Source organism: Conger conger, chromosome 19 (assembly GCF_963514075.1).
Source record: "Conger conger chromosome 19, fConCon1.1, whole genome shotgun sequence".
Classification (NCBI taxonomy): domain Eukaryota; kingdom Metazoa; phylum Chordata; class Actinopteri; order Anguilliformes; family Congridae; genus Conger; species Conger conger.
In genome coordinates, this window is record NC_083778.1 from 4,646,260 (window position 1) to 4,669,396 (window position 23,137).

At 41.0% G+C, this 23,137-nt stretch overlaps 2 protein-coding genes across 2 annotated transcripts in view; both read right to left on the minus strand.

The window, feature by feature from the left end:
• The window catches only part of LOC133119287 (NACHT, LRR and PYD domains-containing protein 12-like), a 64,323-nt gene extending 44,473 nt beyond the window's left edge, over positions 1-19,850 (minus strand). The window contains exons 1-4 of the mRNA XM_061229816.1: positions 19,838-19,850; positions 14,347-15,826; positions 13,927-14,235; positions 2,316-2,489 (exon numbers count right to left, since the gene is read on the minus strand). Of these exons, the coding sequence (XP_061085800.1) occupies positions 2,316-2,489; positions 13,927-14,235; positions 14,347-15,826; positions 19,838-19,850 (1,976 nt within the window). The remainder of the gene's footprint in view (positions 1-2,315; positions 2,490-13,926; positions 14,236-14,346; positions 15,827-19,837) is intronic.
• Positions 1-20,692, minus strand: part of LOC133118954 (NACHT, LRR and PYD domains-containing protein 12-like) — a 687,468-nt gene extending 666,776 nt beyond the window's left edge. The window contains exon 1 of the mRNA XM_061229299.1: positions 20,658-20,692. The gene's annotated coding sequence lies outside the window, so the exon portion shown is untranslated. The remainder of the gene's footprint in view (positions 1-20,657) is intronic.
• Between the last annotated feature and the right edge of the window lie 2,445 nt (positions 20,693-23,137).

Genomic DNA, 23,137 nt, shown 5'->3' on the forward strand with positions numbered 1-23,137 from the left:
TTATATCAATTGTTTGGGTCATAATGTGTCAAATGCTTGCTCTTCATTTCTATGCTGATGATACTGTTACTTGTTGCTGTGCTGCAAATCTTGTCAAAGCCTTTCAGAACTTTCAGAAGTGCTTTTGATTTTGTACAATTGAAACGTGTTTTAAATGCTGTCAAAACAAAACTAATGGTGTTTACCAATTCAAGAAAAAACTGACTGAATCTACCATTTATTGTTTCTCTTCAGGGCAAAGAGACTGAGCTTGTTTCCTCATATGAGTCTTAATTGATGACTGCCTCTCCTTTAAACCACATATTCAGCACTTCGTTACGAAACTGAAATTGGGTTTTTTCTTCAGAAACAAGTCTTTTCTTTTGAAGCTAAAAGGAGACTTTTCTGCCTGTGCTTGATTATGGTGAGGTTTTGTACATGCATGCATCCTCTCAGTGCCTCCATGCGATCAACACTGTTTATCATGGTGGTACATTGAGATTCATTACAAATTGTAGGGCTCTCACTCACCATTGTACCTTATATGATCGGGTTGGCTGGCCAGCACTGACCACCCATAGACTGAATTGGTATATCCTTATTTATAAGGCAATTCTCCCTCTGCCTCTCTCCTACCTATGCATTTATATATTGCAGAAAACTGCTGGAAGTTATTGTTTACACTTGATCTTTGATGTTTTTATGCTGTCTGTTCCCAATGCCCGTACAGAAATGGGGAAAAGGGCCTTTAGGTATTCTGCTCCTTCTGTTTGGAACATGTTGCAAAAGGGCATAAAAATTTAGGAGCGGGGCTCATTAGATGCCTTAAAATCCTATATGAAGGATCTAGAGGCAAACTCAATGGTATGTCTATGTTTTAGATAGCCTATTTTATATATTTCCTTGATTGCGACATTCTAAATTGCAATCATTCAATTCACATTCAATTAATTTGGACTTGGGGCATCAGTTCATCCACACTGATTTATTCAAAGTGTTAAGCAATTCCCCTATTTGTGAAAGGGTTATAAAAGGGCTGGGTGATGCCCGTGCGCAATGATGCGCAATGGCTGCTTTAGCACTGTTGGAGGGCTTTGCCAATGGCAGGCTTCAGATGGAGAGGGTGTTCAGGGACCCAATATGATGACTGGCTTATGAGCCCATTTTGTTGATTTTGATATCATTGAGCCTCGTCATGCCATCTGTGTGGGATGGCATAATTGGAATGACCCAACGATACATACGGTTTCCCTACACTGCAGGTGAACAAGCCAACGCCAAAGTGCAATTTACAGCGCGTTCCCAAATGTAATCAGTGCGATCATATCACTGTAAAAACACTACACGAGGTAGGGACGTGACAAATAATCTGTGTTTTTAAACTGATACCATCCCACTTTCTAAACAGTTAACTGTGTAACCGACACTGTTCCTACCTTTTCTTTTCATAAAAACTGTACTAACAAATTTAATTGCACTTTATTTTGGGCCATCTTAGTAGTTAGATGCCTAATTGCCAAATTAAAGGTTTACATGTTCATTGACCTGCCTTGCGGTTGTGCAGAAGGGAAGCCAAACAGGGCAGAAATCAAACGAGTACGGCGGAGACGAGTATATACGTTTTATTATATATTATATATATATATATATATTATTATACGTATATATTACCGAATGTGCTTTTTCAGTCAGTGACGGACAAGTAAACACGTCTGAACACTTTTATTTTCAAAATAAAATTTCCACCACAAAAATGAGAAAAACATGAAATACAAGATATTTTTCATAATCAGCATAAAAAATAATATATATAATTTTAAAACAAACGTCTGAAAATGACTGGTTTTTCCCAAAATAATTGGCGGGGAAGGGGTTAAGAATTGTAAATGTGTGCAGCCTGGATACTTTTTCGTCAAGTAAGTCTCTGTGTCAGATTCATAAGTAAAACTAGAACAAGGAAGGAATAGTGGAGATAGATGAAGACTGACAGACCTGAAACATTTTACTATGCAGGTGGTCAGTCTTTTACCACATCAATCAGACATCCAGCATCCAGTCCTCACCTGTGCCCTGATACTACAGACTCCACTGAAACCTTACATTCTGGTCAGGAAACACAAACCTGCCAACCCTAAGGCTCATCAGGTTTTATCTTGCTTTTCTCTGCTGTGATAGAGGTGTGAGAAGAGAGGGATGAGACTAATGTGGAAAAAGAAAAAATTCCAATGGACAGAGTAGTAAACTGAGAGAGAAAGAGCTTTTCATCATTTCACTGCATAGAGACATAATCACTAATTCTATTGAGTTAAGGTCACACAGAACACCGCACTACTCACCCCAGTCTCTGTAGTTTACAGTTTGGACTCATCAGTCCAGCACAGAGCAGCTTCACTCCTGAATCTCCCAGGTTATTGTTGCTGAGGTCCAGATCTCTCAGGGGTGAGTTTGATGACTGGAGAGCTGAGGCCACAATTTCACATGACTCCTCACTTAGGTTACAACTGTGCAGTCTGTAAAGAAGAATGAATACATTATAGAATAAAAAGGTTAGGTAGGATGTAAAAGATAACATCTTTCAGAGTGGACAGTGAGTTAGTTTGCAATGCTGTGGGACATTTGGCACAGTTAATGGTAAGATGTAAAATATAACACACATCTGTCACAGGGACCAGGGAGTTTGCTTTTTTTCCTTTTGGTTTTCTTGGCACCCCTGCTTTAATTTTGTGCTGTAGCTGTACCCAAGTACAAGTGATTCCTTTTGTGTATGTGTATTTGTGTGTCTTTAGTTGTGAGGCATGGCAGAACTTTCAGACTTTTACCCAGGGCGACTGCTCCGTCTCATAATGATAAAATATATCAGATACATTCAGCTACCTGCTGATACTGTAACTGTTTGATGTTCCAAACTGTTTGCTTTTAATGGCTTCCTTGACTTAATCTTTAGGATACACTTGCAGTCTGAAGTTGTAGCTGGTTCTTATACAATTGTATGATCAAGACATCATTTAGATAATGAAATAATTAAGAGCAGAAGTTGGCACAAAATCTTGAAGTGGATCGGTCCTTGCTGTGCACCCCTGCTCCAAAGGCAATCAAAAGCCAAGAATCAAGACCAGATACTGAAAGCTCTCACCCCTTCACTATTTGTAGATTTCATTTTAAATGGAAGAAATTGCCATTTCTACACTCAATACCCCATAATAACAAAGTGAAAACACGTTTAGAAATCTTTATGATTATACAGAGAATAACTATTGAAGTTGTCTTCTTCCCTACAGTGCTACAACTCAGTTGTAATAACATCAGTATGTATGTTGTACCAAACTGTAATATCACTTCAAGGAATCTTCTGCTCCTGTGTTGGCTACCTGTGACGTGCTCCAGTCCACTCTCTCCTCCTCTGACCATTCGCTCATTTGTGCCTCCTCCTCACCTATTCCTCCATTTATTTACACATCCTCACCACTTCTCACTTCTATCTTTCTGTTTCTTACCGCTCTTCATTGGCAGTTGTGCTTTCTCTTCTATTTCTGTCTGCCTCCTCTCTCCACTTACTTTTAACAAACTCCTTATCCAAAGCGCTGTACCATTGATGCTTGTCATTCACCCATTCATACACACACTCACACACTGACGGCGATTGGCTGCCATGCAAGGCCCCGACCAGCTCGTCAGGAGCATTTGGGGGTTAGGTGTCTTGCTCAGGGACACTTCGACACAGCCCGGGCGCGGGATCGAACCGGCAACCCTCTGACTACCAGATGATTGCTCTTTCTGCCTGTGCCATGTCGCCCCATGTTTAAGATCTATCCTGTACCATTTTAATAAACTACTTCACTTTGTGAACATGATCAGCAAACCTCCATCCATCCATTATCTGAACCCACTTATCCTGAACAGGGTCGCAGGGGGGCTGGAGCCTATCCCAGCATACATTGGGCGAAAGGCAGGAATACACCCTGGACAGGTCGCCAGTCCATCGCAGGGCACACACACCATTCACTCACACACTCATACCTATGGGCAATTTTATTCTCCAATCAGCCTAACCTGCATGTCTTTGGACTGTGGGAGGAAACCGGAGTTCCCGGAGGAAACCCACGCAGACACGGGGAGAACATGCAAACTCCACACAGAGAGTGCTCGGCTGACGGGGAATTCGAACCCAGAACCTGTGAGGCGATGCCATTTCCCTCACGTCTCCAAATCTCTCCATAAAACCTTTGCTCTGCCTAACTATCTTCAAAAGGAGTCGATAGAGCTTGACACAGCTCTTGAACTTGTAGACAACTGTGAAAAACGCTTTAAAATATTACAGTCAGATGAGGAGTTCCTTTACATGGATAAATTAGCAACAGACCTGTCAAAGACGGCCGGATCAAATACATGTGACAGGTGGGACATTAGGACATGAGTCTTCCCTCAGTCACCTGGTTTACATAGACAAAGGGGATACGTCACACTTTACCTGTGCTATTGTTACCTGTCTTGCGGTTGTGCAGAAGGGAAGCCAAGCAGTGTGGAAATGAAATTGCGCAAGTATCTTTTTCTCGCGGTTATTGGTGTAATGTATTAAGAATTGTACATTTGTGCAGCCTGGATACTTTTTCGTCAAGTAAGTCTCATGAGTAAAGATTCATGAGTAAAACTAGAACAGGGAAGGCTTATAGTTTGACAGCGTTGTTCATAGTTTCCCATGTTTTTATGTTTCAAGCGCAGCATTGAGTGGATGGCGATTCGATGCAAGCGGAGTGAATTGTCGGGTGGCAAATATTGAAACAGGGTAAGCGGTTTGTTCTGTCCCATTCTTGGTGAACATAAGCTTGCCATGTGGTTTGGGTTTCTGTGTCAAAAATGAGGTTCTGATCTCTTCATTATTTTCTCTTGAAATTATTTTGTTCACGGTTGTGATGCAGGTTGCGTTTGGGTTGGGGTTTGCCTGGCAGCGGGAAAGTAATGTAATTAAATCTAACTCTCTTATTCTTTCAGTGTTTTATGTGTTCTCCTGCTGATGACTATGTAAGAGGTAGCGTGCCTTCAGTCACTGTTTATCCCTGATTTATAATTTGTGCATTTTATTATCCTCTGATTTAGTAACGTGCCTTATCACCACTTAAGATGTATATTCAGGAGCGTGTAATAGCTGCGGGTCCACCAGGGGGTGGCGCATTATGAAAGAGGGGAGCAGGTAACCTGAATCATGGGCCTCCTGAATGGTTTATAAACTCCGACTTGTCGCTGTGTTTTTATTGTATATGTCTTTTAAATTCATACAAACCTACTTTGGGCTGGTCCCTTGTTCAGAGTGCAATAGCTCATTTGGGCAGATAGTATCTCTGTGTGATATCACTACAATTTGCAGCGTAACACTGATTTAATTGGTTGATGATGTATTTTGTTTGTTTGCCTGTTTATTGTTACTTTATCATTAATTCACTACCTCTACCTGAAATTTACACAGTGTGATCTTTGAGAGTGCAGACTGCTCTGCATAGTGTTTCTGCTTCGCCGTTAGTAACTGTGCTGACCTAATTCTGTACATTGTAGCTGTTTTTGATTTGATTTGATTTGATAATCTTTATTTTGAACTTACATATATTAAAACAAAATAAAACATAATGAAGGCCACAAACTATATTTAATGAAAAATAAAAAATAAAAAAAACAAAATAAATAAAAGTGCGATCATTTCTCATCCCCTGTGTCCAAAAAGGAGTAGGAAGAAGTAAAGACTTATTTACTCCTACCCCCTTATTTCATTAATCATAATTTCAATAATCAATTCCAAATGCGCTGTATGCTTACTATATATTATGATAGCTATATATAATTTATTTATACCTACATATACACACCTATTTGAATATTCTCATATATTTATATATACATACATACATACATACATACATACATACATTCATACACATACACACATGCCAACATGCATTCATGCATGCATACATACATCACATATACATGCATATACTATACATACATATTATATGCATGTATATGTGATGTATGTATGCATGCATGAATGCATGTTGGCATGTGTGTATGTGTATGAATGTATGTATGTGGTACAAGTGTCCACCTCTCAGCTCCTACGAGCCATTGCCCAGTCCAACCAATGTGTTTTTATTATTATTCATGAATTGTATAAATAAACAGAGAGTTCTAAGAATATCAGCGTCCATCTGATTAATCTGATTAATTTGATTTAATAGCACTTGTGTGGGGCTCATCGGTGATTCTTTTAGTTGGGTTCTCTCTCCCCTTATTGTGAGAGTGGTGTAAAAAACCTCAATTACTTAAACTGTAGCTGACGCTTGAGTTACTGCAGGCCAAATACAGAATATGCCGATGTTCGAGTAAGGAAAAAAGGAGAGGGTTTGATGAGTCAACTGATGAGCCAAGGTTAAATCCTCAGTACAAAGTACAGACATACTTCCAGATTCTTGATGCATTTTTAACACAAAATGGCATCAAAATATCAAGTCCTTAACCCCAAGTATTTCTTCGCCTGAATACAATATATAAACGAGCTAGCAGCTTATTATGTCATTAGGTTTTAGCCTTCTTTGTTGCTAATGACATGAATAGAGCATTCCCAAACCTTGCAGCATTGTATCGCATTTATCTCACAGCTAAAGCTATTGACAACATACCTTCGCTCGACAATGACCGAGGAGCATCTTTCACAGCTTGCACTTGTCTTTATCGGGAGAAGTGACAAAGAATATTGAATATCTGTAGGCGTGATGCGTGTATGGCAGGTTATGGTGGACGTAAAATTAAACTAGAGATTCACATTTCCTCAAGAAAAAACAAGAGTGTGATTGCGGCAAATTTGGGGAATATTGCTGCTACTGCTAATACTATGGTGTTTAAATATTTCCATTTACAAGCTGGTGTACCTAATAAAGTGGTCACTGAGTGTATTTGAGCTGTGTGGAGGGCAGAGGCTACTGTGACATCACAGGTCATTGTGACATTATAGGCTATTGTGACATCACAGGTTATTGTGAGATCAAATCGGTGGACTATTGCAAGAACATATTTGCATTTACGGGCTTTGCAGAACATTGGTGTCTCTTCACACAGACTGGTAAGAGTCAAGGTCTGACATGGACGACTGAATATACAAACCTAATAGTTTAATTTGTATATAGTCCAAGGTGCCCTCAGGGTATCACTGGGCCAACCTGGCCCTCATCAAGGGCCTGCCGCTGGAGAATACCTCTGGGTCAGGTGACTGAGGGAAGGTATTTCCCTACTGAGTTGCTGGAGGGCTTTAGGACCCTGAAGGGAAACGGCATACCAGTTTAGAGGACAAGAATTTAATAATTGAAGCTCATCAGGACCCAACAAGGCCCACCTGGTGATGGTGAACTGCTCCTGGCCACACCCCTTCAAGCACAGATGGGCTGCGTTGAGTGATGAGGCCAAGGGCTTTAAAACACAGGGATTCTCCAGAGCTGTGAGGGGTGCTCTATGGTGAATTCTGTGTCTTTGTGATCTTTTTCATTCAGTGTGCCTCTGGCCTGGAGTAGTGCCGCCCCCTAAGCTAAGGGAAGTTTAGAGACCGGGAACCCACCAGCCAGAAGCTTTGAAACGGCTGTGTTTCTCATCGCCCCTTGCCCTTCACTGTTTTTGCACTTGAAACCTTTTGCTAACTGTTTTGTGACCTTGATTCTCAGAAGTCATATTAGAGTTATTGTTCAATATCATTAAAGTGAAACGAGTATCTTTTATGTCACCCTTTGTAAAATACCTTGTTTATTATTCTTTCTGAACAAATTTCTGGTTAATGGCACTATAAGCTTAAATTGTATGTCATGTCGGCATATTTTAACATGAACAAAATGCTCAAGAATAAAGCATAAAGCAAATTGCATCATAAAAAAGAGGCCAGCGGACATCATCTAAACCCCCCTGGCCGGCTACTCTTCCTCTTTGGCCGACTACTTACATTTTGGGGGAACATTCTGCATTGTTCAACATGCGGCCCCTTTCTGGAGCTACACTCTACCACTCCTGCTTCAGCGCGCCAACGACTGCAGTAACTGTCACCTGCCGTCCTCAGTGAAAGCTACGAGCCGTTGGGCATGTGCTCCTCACAATGTGAAATCCGCTGGCCTTTGAAATCATTTCCACTAAAAAGCAATGAGCTTGCTGTATAGAAGCTTGGCTGCTTCTGTTTTCACTGGCAGGCTCCCAGAACAGAGACATACCAGCAAACAAAACTGTATTTCTTCTAAGATTGTTCATAAAGATTCTAACTGTGACAACAGTGTTCCCACCATTTTAAATGTGAAAGTACCTATATGGACCATGGCACAGAATTGTCCATCTATCCTCAGAAACAATTAATAAATCGGTCGGAAGCTGGTGGGAAATCGCGAAAGGAGAACTAATTCTGGCAGGGAGTCAGACTTGCCCTCGACTATGTTTGTTTCCAGCTGTGTTGTTTCTGCATTTTTATTTTATTACTTTGTGCAAAATAGTGATACATTTTCAGGAAAAATAAAGAAATATTGTAAATCAAAAAACATAATCACCCATCATCCATAAAATCCATCCTTGGTTTCACCAGTCCTGTCTTAACTCTGAACTACAGCCTCATTTCCCCTTATCTTCTACACTGTAATATTGCATGGGCCGCCACATACCCCACCTCTCTTCACAGAATCTCCATTTTGCTGAAATAAAGTATAAGACAAATTACTCTAACCGTTATGAGCCTTCATCAACACTTTTTGTAAAGTGAATTTACTGTCCATTTGTGATATGAACAATCAAATAACATGCTCTTTCAGCTACAAATATTTGCCTCACTGAGAATCCCTGCCAAAACCTTGCCAGGATCTATTCTGTCTCAATTCACAGGTTCACACACACACTAGATATACCAACAATATTAATCTCCCTCTCTTTCACTCCTCTCAACTACTCGTCCTTATTCGAATCATCAGCACCTATGTGTGGGAGATGGTGGGTGTAAGCCAGTCAGAAGTAACATTTGGTCTCATGCGCGGGTCAGCTTGCTGACTTCCCCCTCCTGGAGCATACATTGTTAGCCCCCACCTTTTGGCACACATGCCTGTGGGGGAGAGCTAGAGCAGGATTCTTAGAGGCGCCTTCTTGGGCCCTGGGGGCCCCCCTTTTCTCACATTCCTGACAGGTTAGAGTACAGGAATACTGGAGATGGCATAAAGATGTTTCATGATAATCCCAGGTCAGAATATAGTAATGTTTGGTGCTATTCTGATTGGTTCAGTGCGACTGGTGTAATGGTCTAGTTTTTTGTTTACAGTCTACCTTTGATAGCATAACCATTCTGTAGAAGCCATGTGTTTTAGCCCCCTGCCTGGTGGGCCTGGCTGTAAATTATAGATGGGTGACTCACTTTTAGGGTCAAGAACTAAGGCCTGGATTTCGGAGATAAGGAGAAGAAACCAAACAGTCTGGGGTGTCTCCTTTTCTTTCATTCACCCAAATCAGGTTTATCCAAAAGGTATATTACCATGAGAGGCACAAATACATATTTACAGCATAATGCGGTTATCCTGAAAACTCCCAACTACAGCATTCATAGATATGATGGGGCGGCCTATAGCGTAGTGTTTAAGGTCAGGAAGGGCTGCCATTTGTGAGGGGCCTGAGAGCTGGGGTTTCAATGTTGTTTAGACTACCTTTTCGGGCAAAGATAAGGGAAAGATGCATGAGTGGTCCAAGGGCAGTTGGGTCACAGGGATCTGGGAAAAGAATCCTCCAGAGCATTGGTGACCTCCCTGTGACCCCATACCTGGTCACTTCCAAGGGGGAAGACTCCGGACAATTCCACAGTGCCCTCATTTGGGCACTGCTGCCATTACACCGTGTCGTGAGCCACGGACCCCTTGCCGAGCTCAGACCTCACGTTCCCACGAGCAGTACCTCACCATGAGGTGTCTCGGGGACGAACTCAAGTACTCCGAACGTCCTGGAGCCCTGGTAAGTTCTACTGACCTTCCAGCCCAGTCTCGAAGTGAAGGGTGTGATGAAAATCTGATATTCGATGTCCTGTATTCAATGTATTCCTCTAAAGAATCTTTATCACCTATGATTATAGTAAGATATACTTTATTATAATCAATCAAAAGAATATAGAGTTATACAGATTACAGTGTAAATATCATCTTTTCAGTTTGCTGATCACATGCAAGTTACATATACCCCTTTAGCTCTTTCTAATTTACCTTTCCACCATGATGTTTAAAAGTCAAGGTACACCCCTCAAATACCCATCATCCTCTTTGGCCTTTACCTTATCTTATGGCTCCCCCTTCACGGAGATAAAAGCTACTGAACTTCCATTAATACAATGGGTACGAACACCCCTAAAAAGTCTACTACTTATTTAGATCGTATATAGTATCTTACTAAAAAATAAAAGACATAAAAATGAAAGGAAACTTATAACGTTGAGCTTCTATGTACTACTTTTCCTACTTTTACAAGTAATATAGATTATAATTACCACCCATGCCCTAAATATAGCCATCTCGTTTTCTGCGGGATTTGATCCCTCCTCCTTGCTGTTGATGAGCTCTTTGAACAGCTGCATTGGTTTGGGAATCTGGGGCAGGATCAGGACCCAGACTTTCGAAAGACGTGACTTTGCACTTCGTACTTCTCCTGCCAGTTGTATGGGATGTGCACTGGTATGTCTTCGAACACGTCGGGGGTTTTGCAGTGCAGCCGCAGCATATGCCTCTCCTCACTGACACTGAGGTTAGGGGGGGAGGCTTTAGGTTCTTGCGTGGGTCCAGCAGGAAGGTGTTCTGTAGCGTGGAGGAACCCCGCGTCCCGTCTGTTGGCCTCCAGGTGCAGTTCACGGCTCCAAGCATGTCGTAAAAGCCCTTTAACTCTTTCACCAGCTTTTCTGTATGATGAGGGATGCGCATGAACACCTCTTCGACATCAGTCCCGCTGCCACAACTCTTGGGCTGAGTCCGCACCGCGTACGTCACTCCTCTCTCCATATCCATATCCTGGAGTACTCCAGCTTGACTACAGCTGTCCTGCGTTGCTCTAGATATCTTGCAAAATGGCAAAATTCTAAGATCCCATCCTAAGGTCTAAAAGCTTATTCCTTATATATCTTTTTTGTATACAAAAGTGTACCTTTTTGATAAGAAATGTCCCCAATATATCAAGCGGGAAGACATTTATCTCTTATGCAACTTGTTTTTTAGTGACCATATTCATCACTTCTGTTTTTCCCACTGTCATTTTCTCATACCTCAAAAGAAATTTCCCCAATACTTTATCTCATGTGCCCCTCCGGTTGGGAATTTCCACCATCTTAATATACGAGTGGAAAAACACTAGCTCTTATGTAATTTTTAATGAACCTATTCATCACTGGTGTCTGTTTCAATTTCATAGTCTCTCCTTGACTTCCTCCAAACTTTGATCTCATGCAAGCCAGAAGTTAATGCCTGCCACCATCTCAATACACTCTTCAGGTGCCCCTTTTTGTGGCGCCTTAAGGGATCTACAAAGGACATCCAGCTAATAGCTGAGTGTAATTCTTCATTTAACTCTGTTAGTCCTTTGAATCTATCCAATAAATTATTTGTGTTATAATCAGGAAGGCCCTTGAAGCCTCTTAATCTTCTTTCGGTATTGACATCCCTTCCATTTTCCTTATTTTTTTTGTTTTAGCCAGGCATTGTGCCCCTCCCCTGTAGGGTTGGGGTATTCTCAGTCAGAACTTTAACCTTGCTCCTTAAAACCCTAAATCTAAGTCCCCCGACTTCAGACCCCTCTACTGACAAGTATGGCTGCTCATTATCTGTGAACCACATATTTTTCTTCTTACGGGCGTTCTTACTACCACCTCGATGGCGTGTGCGAGGGGTTAACAATGCATTCCTTCCAAACCCATCCCCTGTCAATCTCTCATCAGGGAGGCCTAGGGCCGGGTCCTCGACAACCGGTGACTGCTCTCCTAGGTTAAATATTCAAAACTGCTATTAAGATAGTAAATAGACCCGGTAAAACCTTGAAAACATTGTCCATGTGATCCTTGTATTATTGCATTAAGTCTTATGTAATGGTAACAGGGAGTGCATGTAAAATTGATAATCAGGAGGGAAGTTTCATGGTAACGGCAACATAATAAAACATAAGGGTAATCTGTTTGGTATGGATGTGATCTGGTAAAGTCAAGGAATCGGATGAGATACATTTCATACCAAATGGAGTTTAATAAACCATAGTTTCATAGTAACTCAAGGGAAAACGTACACGTCCTCTCTTGGTAATCATCTCATTTTCCCGACTTAACAACCCCCAGGGCTGGGGGTCTAAATTCCAGATTTGACCACCCCTCCAGGTTGATTTATGGCACTGCCGCCTGGTTCCAAATGTAGGATTTGGCATAAAAGCAAGGGAGACAGACCAATCTGGGAAGATCGTATTCGACTTCCCACACAGCATATTGTACGTGTATGTAGGTATCAGGAAGATCGTATTCGACTTCCCACACAACATGTCTTGTGTATGTACGTATGTATGTATGTGTAGCAGAGGAAGATCGTATTCGACTTTCCACATGGCATATTCTATACTCTGTTTGTGTGTAGGCCAAGCAGGCTAGGTATGATTATTTACTCTATCTCTATTCTTAATTAGTGTATTTTGTAATCGATTGTGATATTCTAAAGCTAATAACCTACCTGTCTGCGAATAAACTATTTTGTTTGTAACTTGCGTGATCTCCATGACTCTAATTCATCTTGTACCCTTTCAGCCTAAATTACAACTGAATACTCAGGGGGAAATGGGTGCTAAAGACCAACCGGTACATTTGGTACATTTGTGGTAGTTCTAAGATGTGAGGCCAGCAAGTTTCTGCCCATTAAAGGATTGGTGACGCACGGCTCTTGTAATTTGATGTGAAGGGAACCCCTGGGCGTTACGGCGCGGGTTCCTGTCAAATTAGCTCTAAGGAGCCCAGTTAATGCTACGCCGACCTGGGCTCGCAACTATCATAGCAGGTTTGCATGTATTGTGTTGACTGGACCCTCAGCCTCTGAGTCCTCCACCGAACTGAGATTTCAGCAGTAATACTAATCCCGGGAGCATCTATTGAGTAATGGTGTAAAAAGTCGAATTTAATCACTCCCGAGGTCTGCGTAAGTTGCAAACCCAAATTTCTAAATTATATTTTAAATGGAGTCAGATAAACGAGTAAAACTATAGTAACCACAAAGCATACAATACGGCCCCGTTTGAGAACGGAGAATATTAAGAATTGTACTGATCCGTTTCTGGCCAGCTGTAAGCAGGATATGGGGCAGGTCAATCCATATCCGACCCATGGCAACGGACCCAGTATATTCTAAAACATAATTGTGCTCTGTTCTTGTACGGAGGATAATAATTAACCCTACTAATGTTCTCCCAGCAACGCCAGAAGGACAAGCACGCAAAACCCCCTTCGGCCCCCGCTAAATTCCGTCATTGGGTTAGCGTGCACTGAACATTACTGCTGCCCTAGAGGTGTGGATAATAGTTTTTTTTTAAACTAAATAAAAACTTGCTGAGATAACAGGATGAACCTAGAATCCCCCCTTTCTCCACCTTAATCCCACACATGAGCTGTGCTGTATGGTTTGACATGTTGATCCATCAGATAACGCTGCCTTTCACTTTCAACAAATTCATCATTTATTTGACAGTTTATCTTTGGAAATAATAATAGTAAATTAAATTAAATATATAAGTGAGGAGTTTTTGCATCTCATGTTCTGGATTCAGAACATTAAATGAGGGCACAAGCTAGATTCAGATATTATATTTTCAGTGGCCTGAAAATGTTATTGCACTGACGAGAATGATAAAGTATGAAAATATGCAGTCAATAATCTACATGAATAATGACATAATACTCACATGGCCTTCCTGCAGTTCCTGACTACTGGTAGCAGTCTGTGGCGACCTGCTTCTGATGTGTTGTAGGTCTTCAAGTCAAACTCATCCAGGACCTCCTCTGACATCAGTAACACAAAGGCCAGAGCTGAACATTGGTGGGGTTCCAGCTCTTTATCAGAAAGTTTTCCTGATCTCAGGGAATTCTGGATTTCCTCCACTGCAGAGTTGTCATTCAGTTCATTCAGACAGTGGAACAGATTGATGGTCCTCTCTGCGGAAGATTCAGATTTGATCTTCTCCTTAATGTACTGGACTGTTTTCTCAATGCTCCATGATCTGGTTTCTGTCCATGTATGTGGGTCTGGTACAGGGGATCTACTTCCTGTCTGGGTCTGTTGTCTTTTCTTAAAGAGTTTTGTTATCTTCCTCCATCTTCCTCCATCAGATCTGCTTTCTGTCTGTGTCTGTAGTCCTCCTAAGAGGGGATGAATGGAGTCCAGAGAGAGGCCAAGAAGGAATCGGAGGAAAAGGTCCAGGTGTCCGTTCTTACTCTGTAAGGCCTGATCCACTGCAGTCTCATGCAACTCAGACAGCTGCACTCTGCCACTGTGAGGTTTTGATTCTTCTGCTCTGAGCACATTTCTGTTCTCATTTACACATGAATGAAACACAAACAAGGCAGCCAGATACTCCTGAATGCTCAGATGCACAAAGCAGTAGACCTTCTCCTGACCCAACCCACGTTCCTCTTTAAAGATCTCTGTGCACACCCCAGAGTACACTGAAGCTTCACTGACATCAATGCCACTGTCTCTCAGGTCCTCTTCATAGAATATCAGATTGCCTTTTTCCAGCTCTACAAAAGCCAGCTGCCCTAGTTTCAGGATGATTTCTGTATCTGATGCTGACATCTCTGGGTTTGATTCTTCAGAGCCACGATACTTCAGATTCTTCACATTAGTCTGAATGAGCAGGAAGTGTGTGTACATTTCAGTCAGAGTTTTGGGCAGATCTCCAGTCTCTACTTTACCCAACATTGTCTCCAGAACAGTAGCAGAAATCCAGCAGAAGACTGGTATGTGACACATGATGTAGAGACTCCTGGATGACTGGATGTGTGAGATAATTCTGCCGGCCTGGTTCTGATCTCTGATTCTCTTTCTGAAGTACTCCTCCTTCTGTGGGTCATTGAACCCTCGTACCTCTGTCACCTGGTGGATGCACTCAGGAGGGATCTGATTGGCTGCTGCAGGTCGGGAGGTGATCCAGAGGAGAGCAGAGGGAAGCAGATTCCCCTTAAAGAGGTTGGTCAGCAGCACATCCACTGATGATGACTCTGTTATATCACAGCAGATCTCATTGCTTTGGAAATGTAGAGGAAGTCGACACTCATCCAGACCATCAAAGATAAACACAACTTTGACTTCATCACCTTCAACACTTTTGATCTCTTTCAGTTGTGGAAAGTAGTGCTGCAGAAGTTGCATCAGACTGAATGCTCCTTCCTTCTTCAGATTCAGATCTCGGAAAGGAAGAGTGAAGATGAAATCAACGCCCTGATTGGCTTTTCCTTCTGCCCAGTCCAGAATGAACTTCTGCACAGAGACGGTTTTCCCAATGCCAGCGATGCCCTTTGTAAGCACAGTTCTGATGCATTTCTCTTGTCCAGGTAAAGGCTTAAAGATGTCATTGCAGAGGATTGGAGTCTCCTGGGTGGTTTGTCTCTTGGATGCTGACTCAATCTGTCTGACCTCGTGCTCATTATTGACCCCCCCACTTCCCCCCTCTGTGATGTAGAGCTCTGTATAGATCTCATTGAGGAGAGTTGTGTGGCCCTGCACTGCTAAACCTTCAAATATGTATTCAAACTTCTTCTTCAGATGAGTTTTCAGTTCCTGCTGGGCTCTTTTTATGGATTCATCTGAAGAGAGGAAATATGAGAAATAATTCTGTTCAAAATAAGATAAAAGTTTATAATTCAATAAAAGATTAAGAAGAAAATAAGTTTTCACAGTATTTCACACACATCAGTGTTACAAACCTTTAACAGTGTAACACACCTCTCTCACAGTATTACAGACCTCTCAATGATAATCAATCACAAATAAAACAAATGAGCAAAACCTACATACTCCTGCACTTGTAAAATAAGAATGAACACCTTCAAAAACCGTCTTCAAAGGTCACATGGTCATTTTTAAATCTATTCAGCCCTGAATATGAACTCAGGACAGTCTCTCTGATGGCACAGTGCTTTAGTAACTGCACAAACTCAGGACAGTCTGTCTGATGGGACAGTGCTTTAGTTACTGTACAAACTCAGGACAGTCTGTCTGATGGGACAGTGCTTTAGTTACTGCACAAACTCAGGACAGTCTGTCTGATGGGACAGTGCTTTAGTTACTGCACAAACTCAGGGCAGTCTCTCTGATGGCACAGTGCTTTAGTTACTGCACAAACTCAGGACAGTCTGTTTGATGGGACAGTGCTTTAGTTGTCTGATTTTTGAGCACAAAGTTCCTGCATTGAATCCCCTTCAGAGACATTTAATCTTCTGTGCAATCACTACTTGAGGCGATAATTTCATTTAAATGCCATAGTGAACATGTTGTTCATGATGTTTTCTAGATGTAAGATTATCAAGGTAAAGCATTATCATGAACGTGTGAATTCTATAAATCAGAACACTGCACTGTGAGATCTGTTTGCTAAACTCCTGTCAGTACTCTAATGGACACACAGTAGCAATGAGAGAGAACTTACTGTGCTGCTCATCTCTCTCCAGTGAGTCAGCCAGATCCTTGAAATAAACACATGAAGAGGTATCAGTGTGAAATAAACACATGAAGAGGTATCAGTGTGAAATAAACACATGAAGAGGTGTGCTGTATCAGTGTGAAATAAACACTCAATGCACTACAACCACAGTCTTGTGTCACATGGCCAGAAAAGGGACAGATAATTTGAGACACCAAACGCACAGCAGTGCCAAATGCTCTTATCTGAAGTGCAGCTTTTGTTCCCGTTTGAAGGCTTTGTAGACATATGAAGTGTGATAAATAATTAATTTGCTCAGAATTGAGTTGCTCTGTGCAATGCATTCAGTAAATGCTCACGGTGAGCTGAAAGGCTCTGTTTGGAGGCTTACTCTGCTGCCGTGTTTGAGACCAAGGAGTCTGGACTTTCTGTGAGCCACGCAGGGCCAGGTCCACTGCAGAGCTGGATTACAGATTAAGGTGTGTTGTGTTGCTGTTGTCTTTTGAGGGATTAAAAAGTAGCACATTAGCCCTAGGACTAGCGCTTCATGTGCACAGCCGAAAGCTTCACCTGCTGTTTCCACTCAGGATTCTCTTCCCAAACATTTATGATTTTTAATTTCAGGTCATTTTTGACCTCCTTGTGCCAAATAAACCAGAAATGTTTAAATGTTCACATTAAATGTTCAAATGAAAAGCGGGTTGATTGCATGCATGCGTGAGATGTGGCTGGCTAAGAGTAATATTTGGCAAAGGTAGAGCATGTTTTTATTCATGATATCCAGTGGGGTCCAAAAGTCTGAGACCACAGTTTTATCTTATCATGGAAATAAAAAGAAGCTTTTAGGATTTTGAACATTTTAAAACAAATGAAATTTACTTCAAAGCTTTGCAAGAACTACTTGAAGACCAAAGAAGAACAAGGGTTGCTGCATAATCCACAACCACCTGACCTCAACCTCAATTTATGGGGACACTTGAAGACTGACAGAAACCAAGCATTCAGTAACATCACAAGATGCTCTTTGAAACATTGTCAAATACTGCTGGAATAACATGGATCATCAGGTTTTGCACAAATATGTGGAGTCCAAGACAGCTCATGTGCATGTTGCCATTAAAGCTGGGGGACATACCAAATACCAAGAAATTATGAAATGTGTATAAATTTCACAGATTCAAATTTTCACTCAAATGTTATGCTGATAAAATCATTTGTAATTAAAATATTTGTAAAAAAATAATAATAATAAAATAATGCTAAAGAGAATTTTAGAATGATATGTTAGAATTAAATTTACAGTACACAGAAAATAACTGATTAATAAAGAATGCTTTTATGAGGAAGAAGATCTCACACCTGTTTTGGGGAAGATAAACTCTTCTCTTCTAAAGAGCTGGACTCCAGTGACTGCAGGACCCTGTTTACAAAACATGGAGACCAAGGAAAAGACCAATATTTAGAGAACTAGACATTTTTTACAACTTACCCAGCAGATGAGATGTCAGATTTCATTTTCATTTTTTTTGCATTCACTGGCTCCGTTTCCATGTGAGCAAAATGACTGTCAAACATCTATACAAGAACACTGGGCCTTATTCATCAATATTTTCATAAGACCGTGTGTAAATGTATGTGTAATCGGAAATGAACAAATAAATTATGCCGGATTTATCAAACGCATGTAGACACAGTTGTTTTCGTGTCCATGTGTGTACGTTGATGAATACCAAACAATTCTTTATGAAAAGCATGTTCATAGAAGTTAGCATCACAAAAATACCATCACCTAAAATACTATATAAGGACCTTGGAATTCTATTGAATGCAATTTAAAAAGATAGTTGAGAAAAGACTGGAAAAAAAAAAAACCTCTCTGAAGCGGAGATTGAAATGCTGTTTCTGAAAGTAAAAAACCTATATACTTTTGACTACTATATGTGTTAATTTATTCTATTTACGTTTTCTCCAAAAAAGTGTCTTAAGTATACTATTTTTTCGTAAGGGGTCAGTGGTGGCTGGTGCAAACAGGGTGTGCTAACAGGGCTAAGCTCTCCCTATGAAGAAAAAACAGGGAAATACGTTTTTTTAAATTACCCTTGTCGGTCTCGTTTGTCGTCTTATGTCAATAAATAAATTCAAGCAGTTTAGTTTGAATTATGGTGAAACCAAAAACAATAGCACCATCTATTTGTCACAAGAAAAACATAGGGTATGACCAATATTTTATCTCCAGGGCTATTTGTTCTCAGCCCCAAGTCAGTGTATTACAGTGTCAAGTGTGTGAAATGCTTTACATATAGGATTTATTATCCAATTGGGTTACATTTATTCAGCCGATGACAGTCTGAAGCTCTGTGTGAGACATGCCCCTTCAATTTGTTATCCATTGGAGGTGTGTGAATAGTGCCGAATTAATGAAATGGCAGCACAAATATGCACAAATATGTACTTCACTAATCATATGTTTTCTAAGATGTCTTTGGAGGTAAAACTCAAAACAAAGAGATTGAGGACCAAACCAGGTGCAGCTTCGGCAACAGGACAAACAACAAAATCGTAGGTTTTGTGATTCTTGCTTTGAATAAACGGGCTGGCTAGCTAAGAGCGAGCGTAGCTAAGAAGCTTTTCTGCTTCCCATGTTTGCTTTTTGGAGTAGACACGGCATGGACTCAGCAAGGCATTACAGATTTGAAACATTTATTGGAGAACATTTGGAAGCATGATTTGTTAGCTGATATTGGAAATAGCATCAAGCTGTCAATGCTGGGTAAAGCTACCATAGCGTGTCAGCTTGATGAAGGTAGTTAATCGTAACTCCGGACAGAGACATAATGAACTAAAGACAGGACCATTCACTGTCTGAATTGTGGGTTGTATTACTTTTCATGGAGGACACAAGCTTTGCGATGGCAAGGATGAAATTACCACATCATTACACCGGGGTAAAGTTTCTCCACCTGGCTGACCAGTTGATTCACCTCTTTGTTTAGCCAGTTAGCTAATCACTTGTTTAAACACACTAAGTTACCCGTCAGAGACAAGTTCAGATGAGCTGCTTGACTGTATCTATGTTCACTGTTTATGGAAAATAACTGGCTGATGAAATATCGAAGGCAACATTTCTGCCTGTGCAAACTGAGATGACAGACAAAGTTATGGACTGAATTCCCACTGGTGCCAGCCATCCTGAAAATGATATGAGCTCATGGTATTGTAAGGTGCTTTGAATAAAAGTATTCATGAAATGGCATATATTCAAATGCAATGCTGGAGCGGGAGCTATTGATAGGTTTAAGACTTTTAGTTTTCAGCCCCCCCATCCAGTATCACCACCAGCGTCCACTGCATAGGATGGCATCTCCATACCAACAAACTCAAACACTATTTACCATCAATGGAACAATTCATTCAACAAAGTACCAGGAAATCTTATCAGAAAATCTGGTGGCTGAGACTTGGCCGTAAGTAGATTTCCCAGCAGGACAATGACTCCAAACATACATACAAATCCACACAGAAATGCTTAAGTGAAAACAGCATCCATGTTCTGCAATGGCCATCTCAGTCTCCAGACTTAAAACCTGTGGTCTGTGGTCCATACGGGCAAACCCAAGGTTATGAAGGATTCTGAAAGGTTCTGCCGGGTGGAATGGTCAAAAATCCCTCCAAATGTGATCTCTAACCATATCACAAATCATGGAAAAGGGCTGTCATGTTTGCCAGGGGTGTTTGCACAAAGTATTAAACCAGGAGTGGCAATAATCGTGGAACCTGTTTTTTGGAGAAATATTAGAAAAATGTAATACTTCAGTTGATTCAATGGAATCAGTAACAAAGCACAATACACATGTTGGAAAAAAAGTTTATGTCAATAACTAGTATTTTTAGTACATATTTATCATGGAACTCACTGTAACTGCTTAACATTTAGTGTTGTGATCAGAGGGACTGACTCGCCACGCCCTGGTGTTAGTTTGAACCTGTTTAATTACCTTTGATCCCCTGTGACCTCTCCTCTGAAGCTGATTGGACATTCCATTGAATGATCACTCTTCATAGACAGACAGAAATACATGTACATTATCTGGATTCCCCATTTATGTCTGACATAAAGGCCTCACTAAAAAGGTGGGTTTTTAACAAGGATTTAAAAACATCTATGTTTTGGGCAGATTTAATATGTGGCGGTAGGCTGTTCCACAACTTGGGGCCAGCTACCTCAAAGGCCCGGTCACCCCTCCTAGCTCTCCTCAACATAGGGACATCCAAAAGTTGCTGATTGCATGATCTAAGTGATCTAGCTGGGGTATACATATTGAGGAGTTCAGACAAGTACGTAGGTGCTAGACCATTCATTGCCTTAATAAAATTTTAAAATTTATTCTGTAACGGACAGGAAGCCAATGTAGGGATGACAGTGCTGGTGTAATATGCTCCTGTTTCTTTTTGCCAGTCAGAAGGCGGGCAGCAGCGTTCTGCACTAGCTGCAGACGGCAGAGAGAGGACTGGTCTAAGCCTATATATACAGAATTGCAGTAGTCCAGCCGAGATGTTATAAAAGCATGGACCACTCTTTCCAAATCTTTTTGAGAAAGATAGGCCTTGACCTTGGCTATTTGTCTTAACTGAAAAAAGGCAGCTTTGACAACAGCACTAATTTGCTTCTCAAGTTTAAAGGCACTGTCAAAGGTGAAACCAAGGCTTTTCGCAGCAGGAACATTTTTGGGGGCCAGGGGGCCCAAAGCACCAACAATGTCCTCCAATTGAGCTGGATGTCCAAAGATAATGACCTCTGTCTTATTTTAATTTAAATGCAGGAAGTTAGCATCCATCCAGTTTTTTAAGTCTTTCAGACATGCAAGTAAAAGCTGCAGTGACTTCTTGCATTGAGATTTTACAGGTAAGTAAATCTGTACATCATCAGCATAGCAATGGAAAGAAAGGTTATGCTTCCTGAAAATTGACCCCAGGGGCAGCATATATAAATAAAATAAAATAGGACCTAGAATAGAGCCCTGGGGGACTCCACAAGTGAGTGGGGCTGTATCTGAGGATATATGACATAACACACCTCACATATACCTGAAATGTTCCAGTGACATTAAAATAGAATTGAACGGAAAACAGCAATATTTTGGGAAATTCACATTTTTTAAAATTTAACCAGCAGACGAGACGTTCCATTTCATTTTCTTTTTTTTTTGCATTCACTGGCTCCGTTTCCATGTGAGCAAAATGTGTTTGCTTAACATAAAGACTTGAAGCCTTTAGGTGTCCGTAGCCTACCTCCTTCAAAGTGAAGAAATACACCTTCCAGCAACTCTGAAGCTGTCTTATTTACACAAGTTATCATGTATATTTGAAATACAGGAGCAGGAAACATTTTTTTAAATGAGAAACTGTAATGTTTCTGTATTTGTTCTGTATGTTTTCATGTTTAGTCTTGTTTATTATTCATTTTTCTTAGTTACCTGGTTTATGTTTCCCATTACAGTTCTCCATTGTCCTCCCCTGTTACGTCTGGATCTGAATGTTTACCAGTCTAGTCACTCCCCTGTCTGCGTGTCCCACTATTCGAGTGGTTACGGTAGTTTCGGTTTTTCAACATTCTTTCTAAAAACTTGCGATTCTTACTTCTTACTATTCTTACTCGCTTTTTCTTGGTAGTTAAATGTTGTAAAGCACGATTCTTACTAACTACTACCAATCTAGGTTTTGTACAGTACTAATCCGATTAATACACTTACTGTCTGTCTAACTAACTAACTAACAATCAGTTTTATTGGGTAGTTTAGAAATATTCACGTAACTAACTCACTAACGCTATCTCTTAGTATTTCTGCACTGTTCTGTAACTCCGCCTCCCTATGCTATCCCTGATTACTCGTTTAGTTTCAGCGAAGTGTTCGCACCTGTCTCTAACTATCACTACGTCTTCAAACTGTGCAAATGTCTACTCCATAATCCGGAGCCGTATGTTTTACATGTTTTGTTTCGTGCATCCAGTCCGCGTTTTCGTCTCCCTCCCGTTATTATGTTATTACCCTATTGTGTTTCCCCACCTGTTGTCCATTTGTTTAGCCCACCTTTTTCTCTGCCCCTCCTAGATTGTCACCTTCCCTCTTGTATTTAAACCCCATTCTCAGTATGCTTCTTTGTCAGAACGTTGACCTTAATAAGTGCCGATTGTGTGTAAGCCTTGTTATAGAGATTCTTGATAGACACCCCTTTGCCTTGCCTTGACTTCCGTACCTGCCTTGCCCTCTTGTTTGTTTGCCCATCTGATCTTCTGGTTTTTTCGACGTGCTATTTTGTACTTTTTGACTCCGCGTTTGTTTTTGCCCTTTTGTACCTTCGCCCTGTGATTTCCTGGATTTTGACCTCTCGCTTGTTTTCTCGACCATTCTTTTGCTTTTCGTTCTTGGTTTTGTACTGGATCTCTTGGCTTTCGACCACTGAACATTAAAACTTC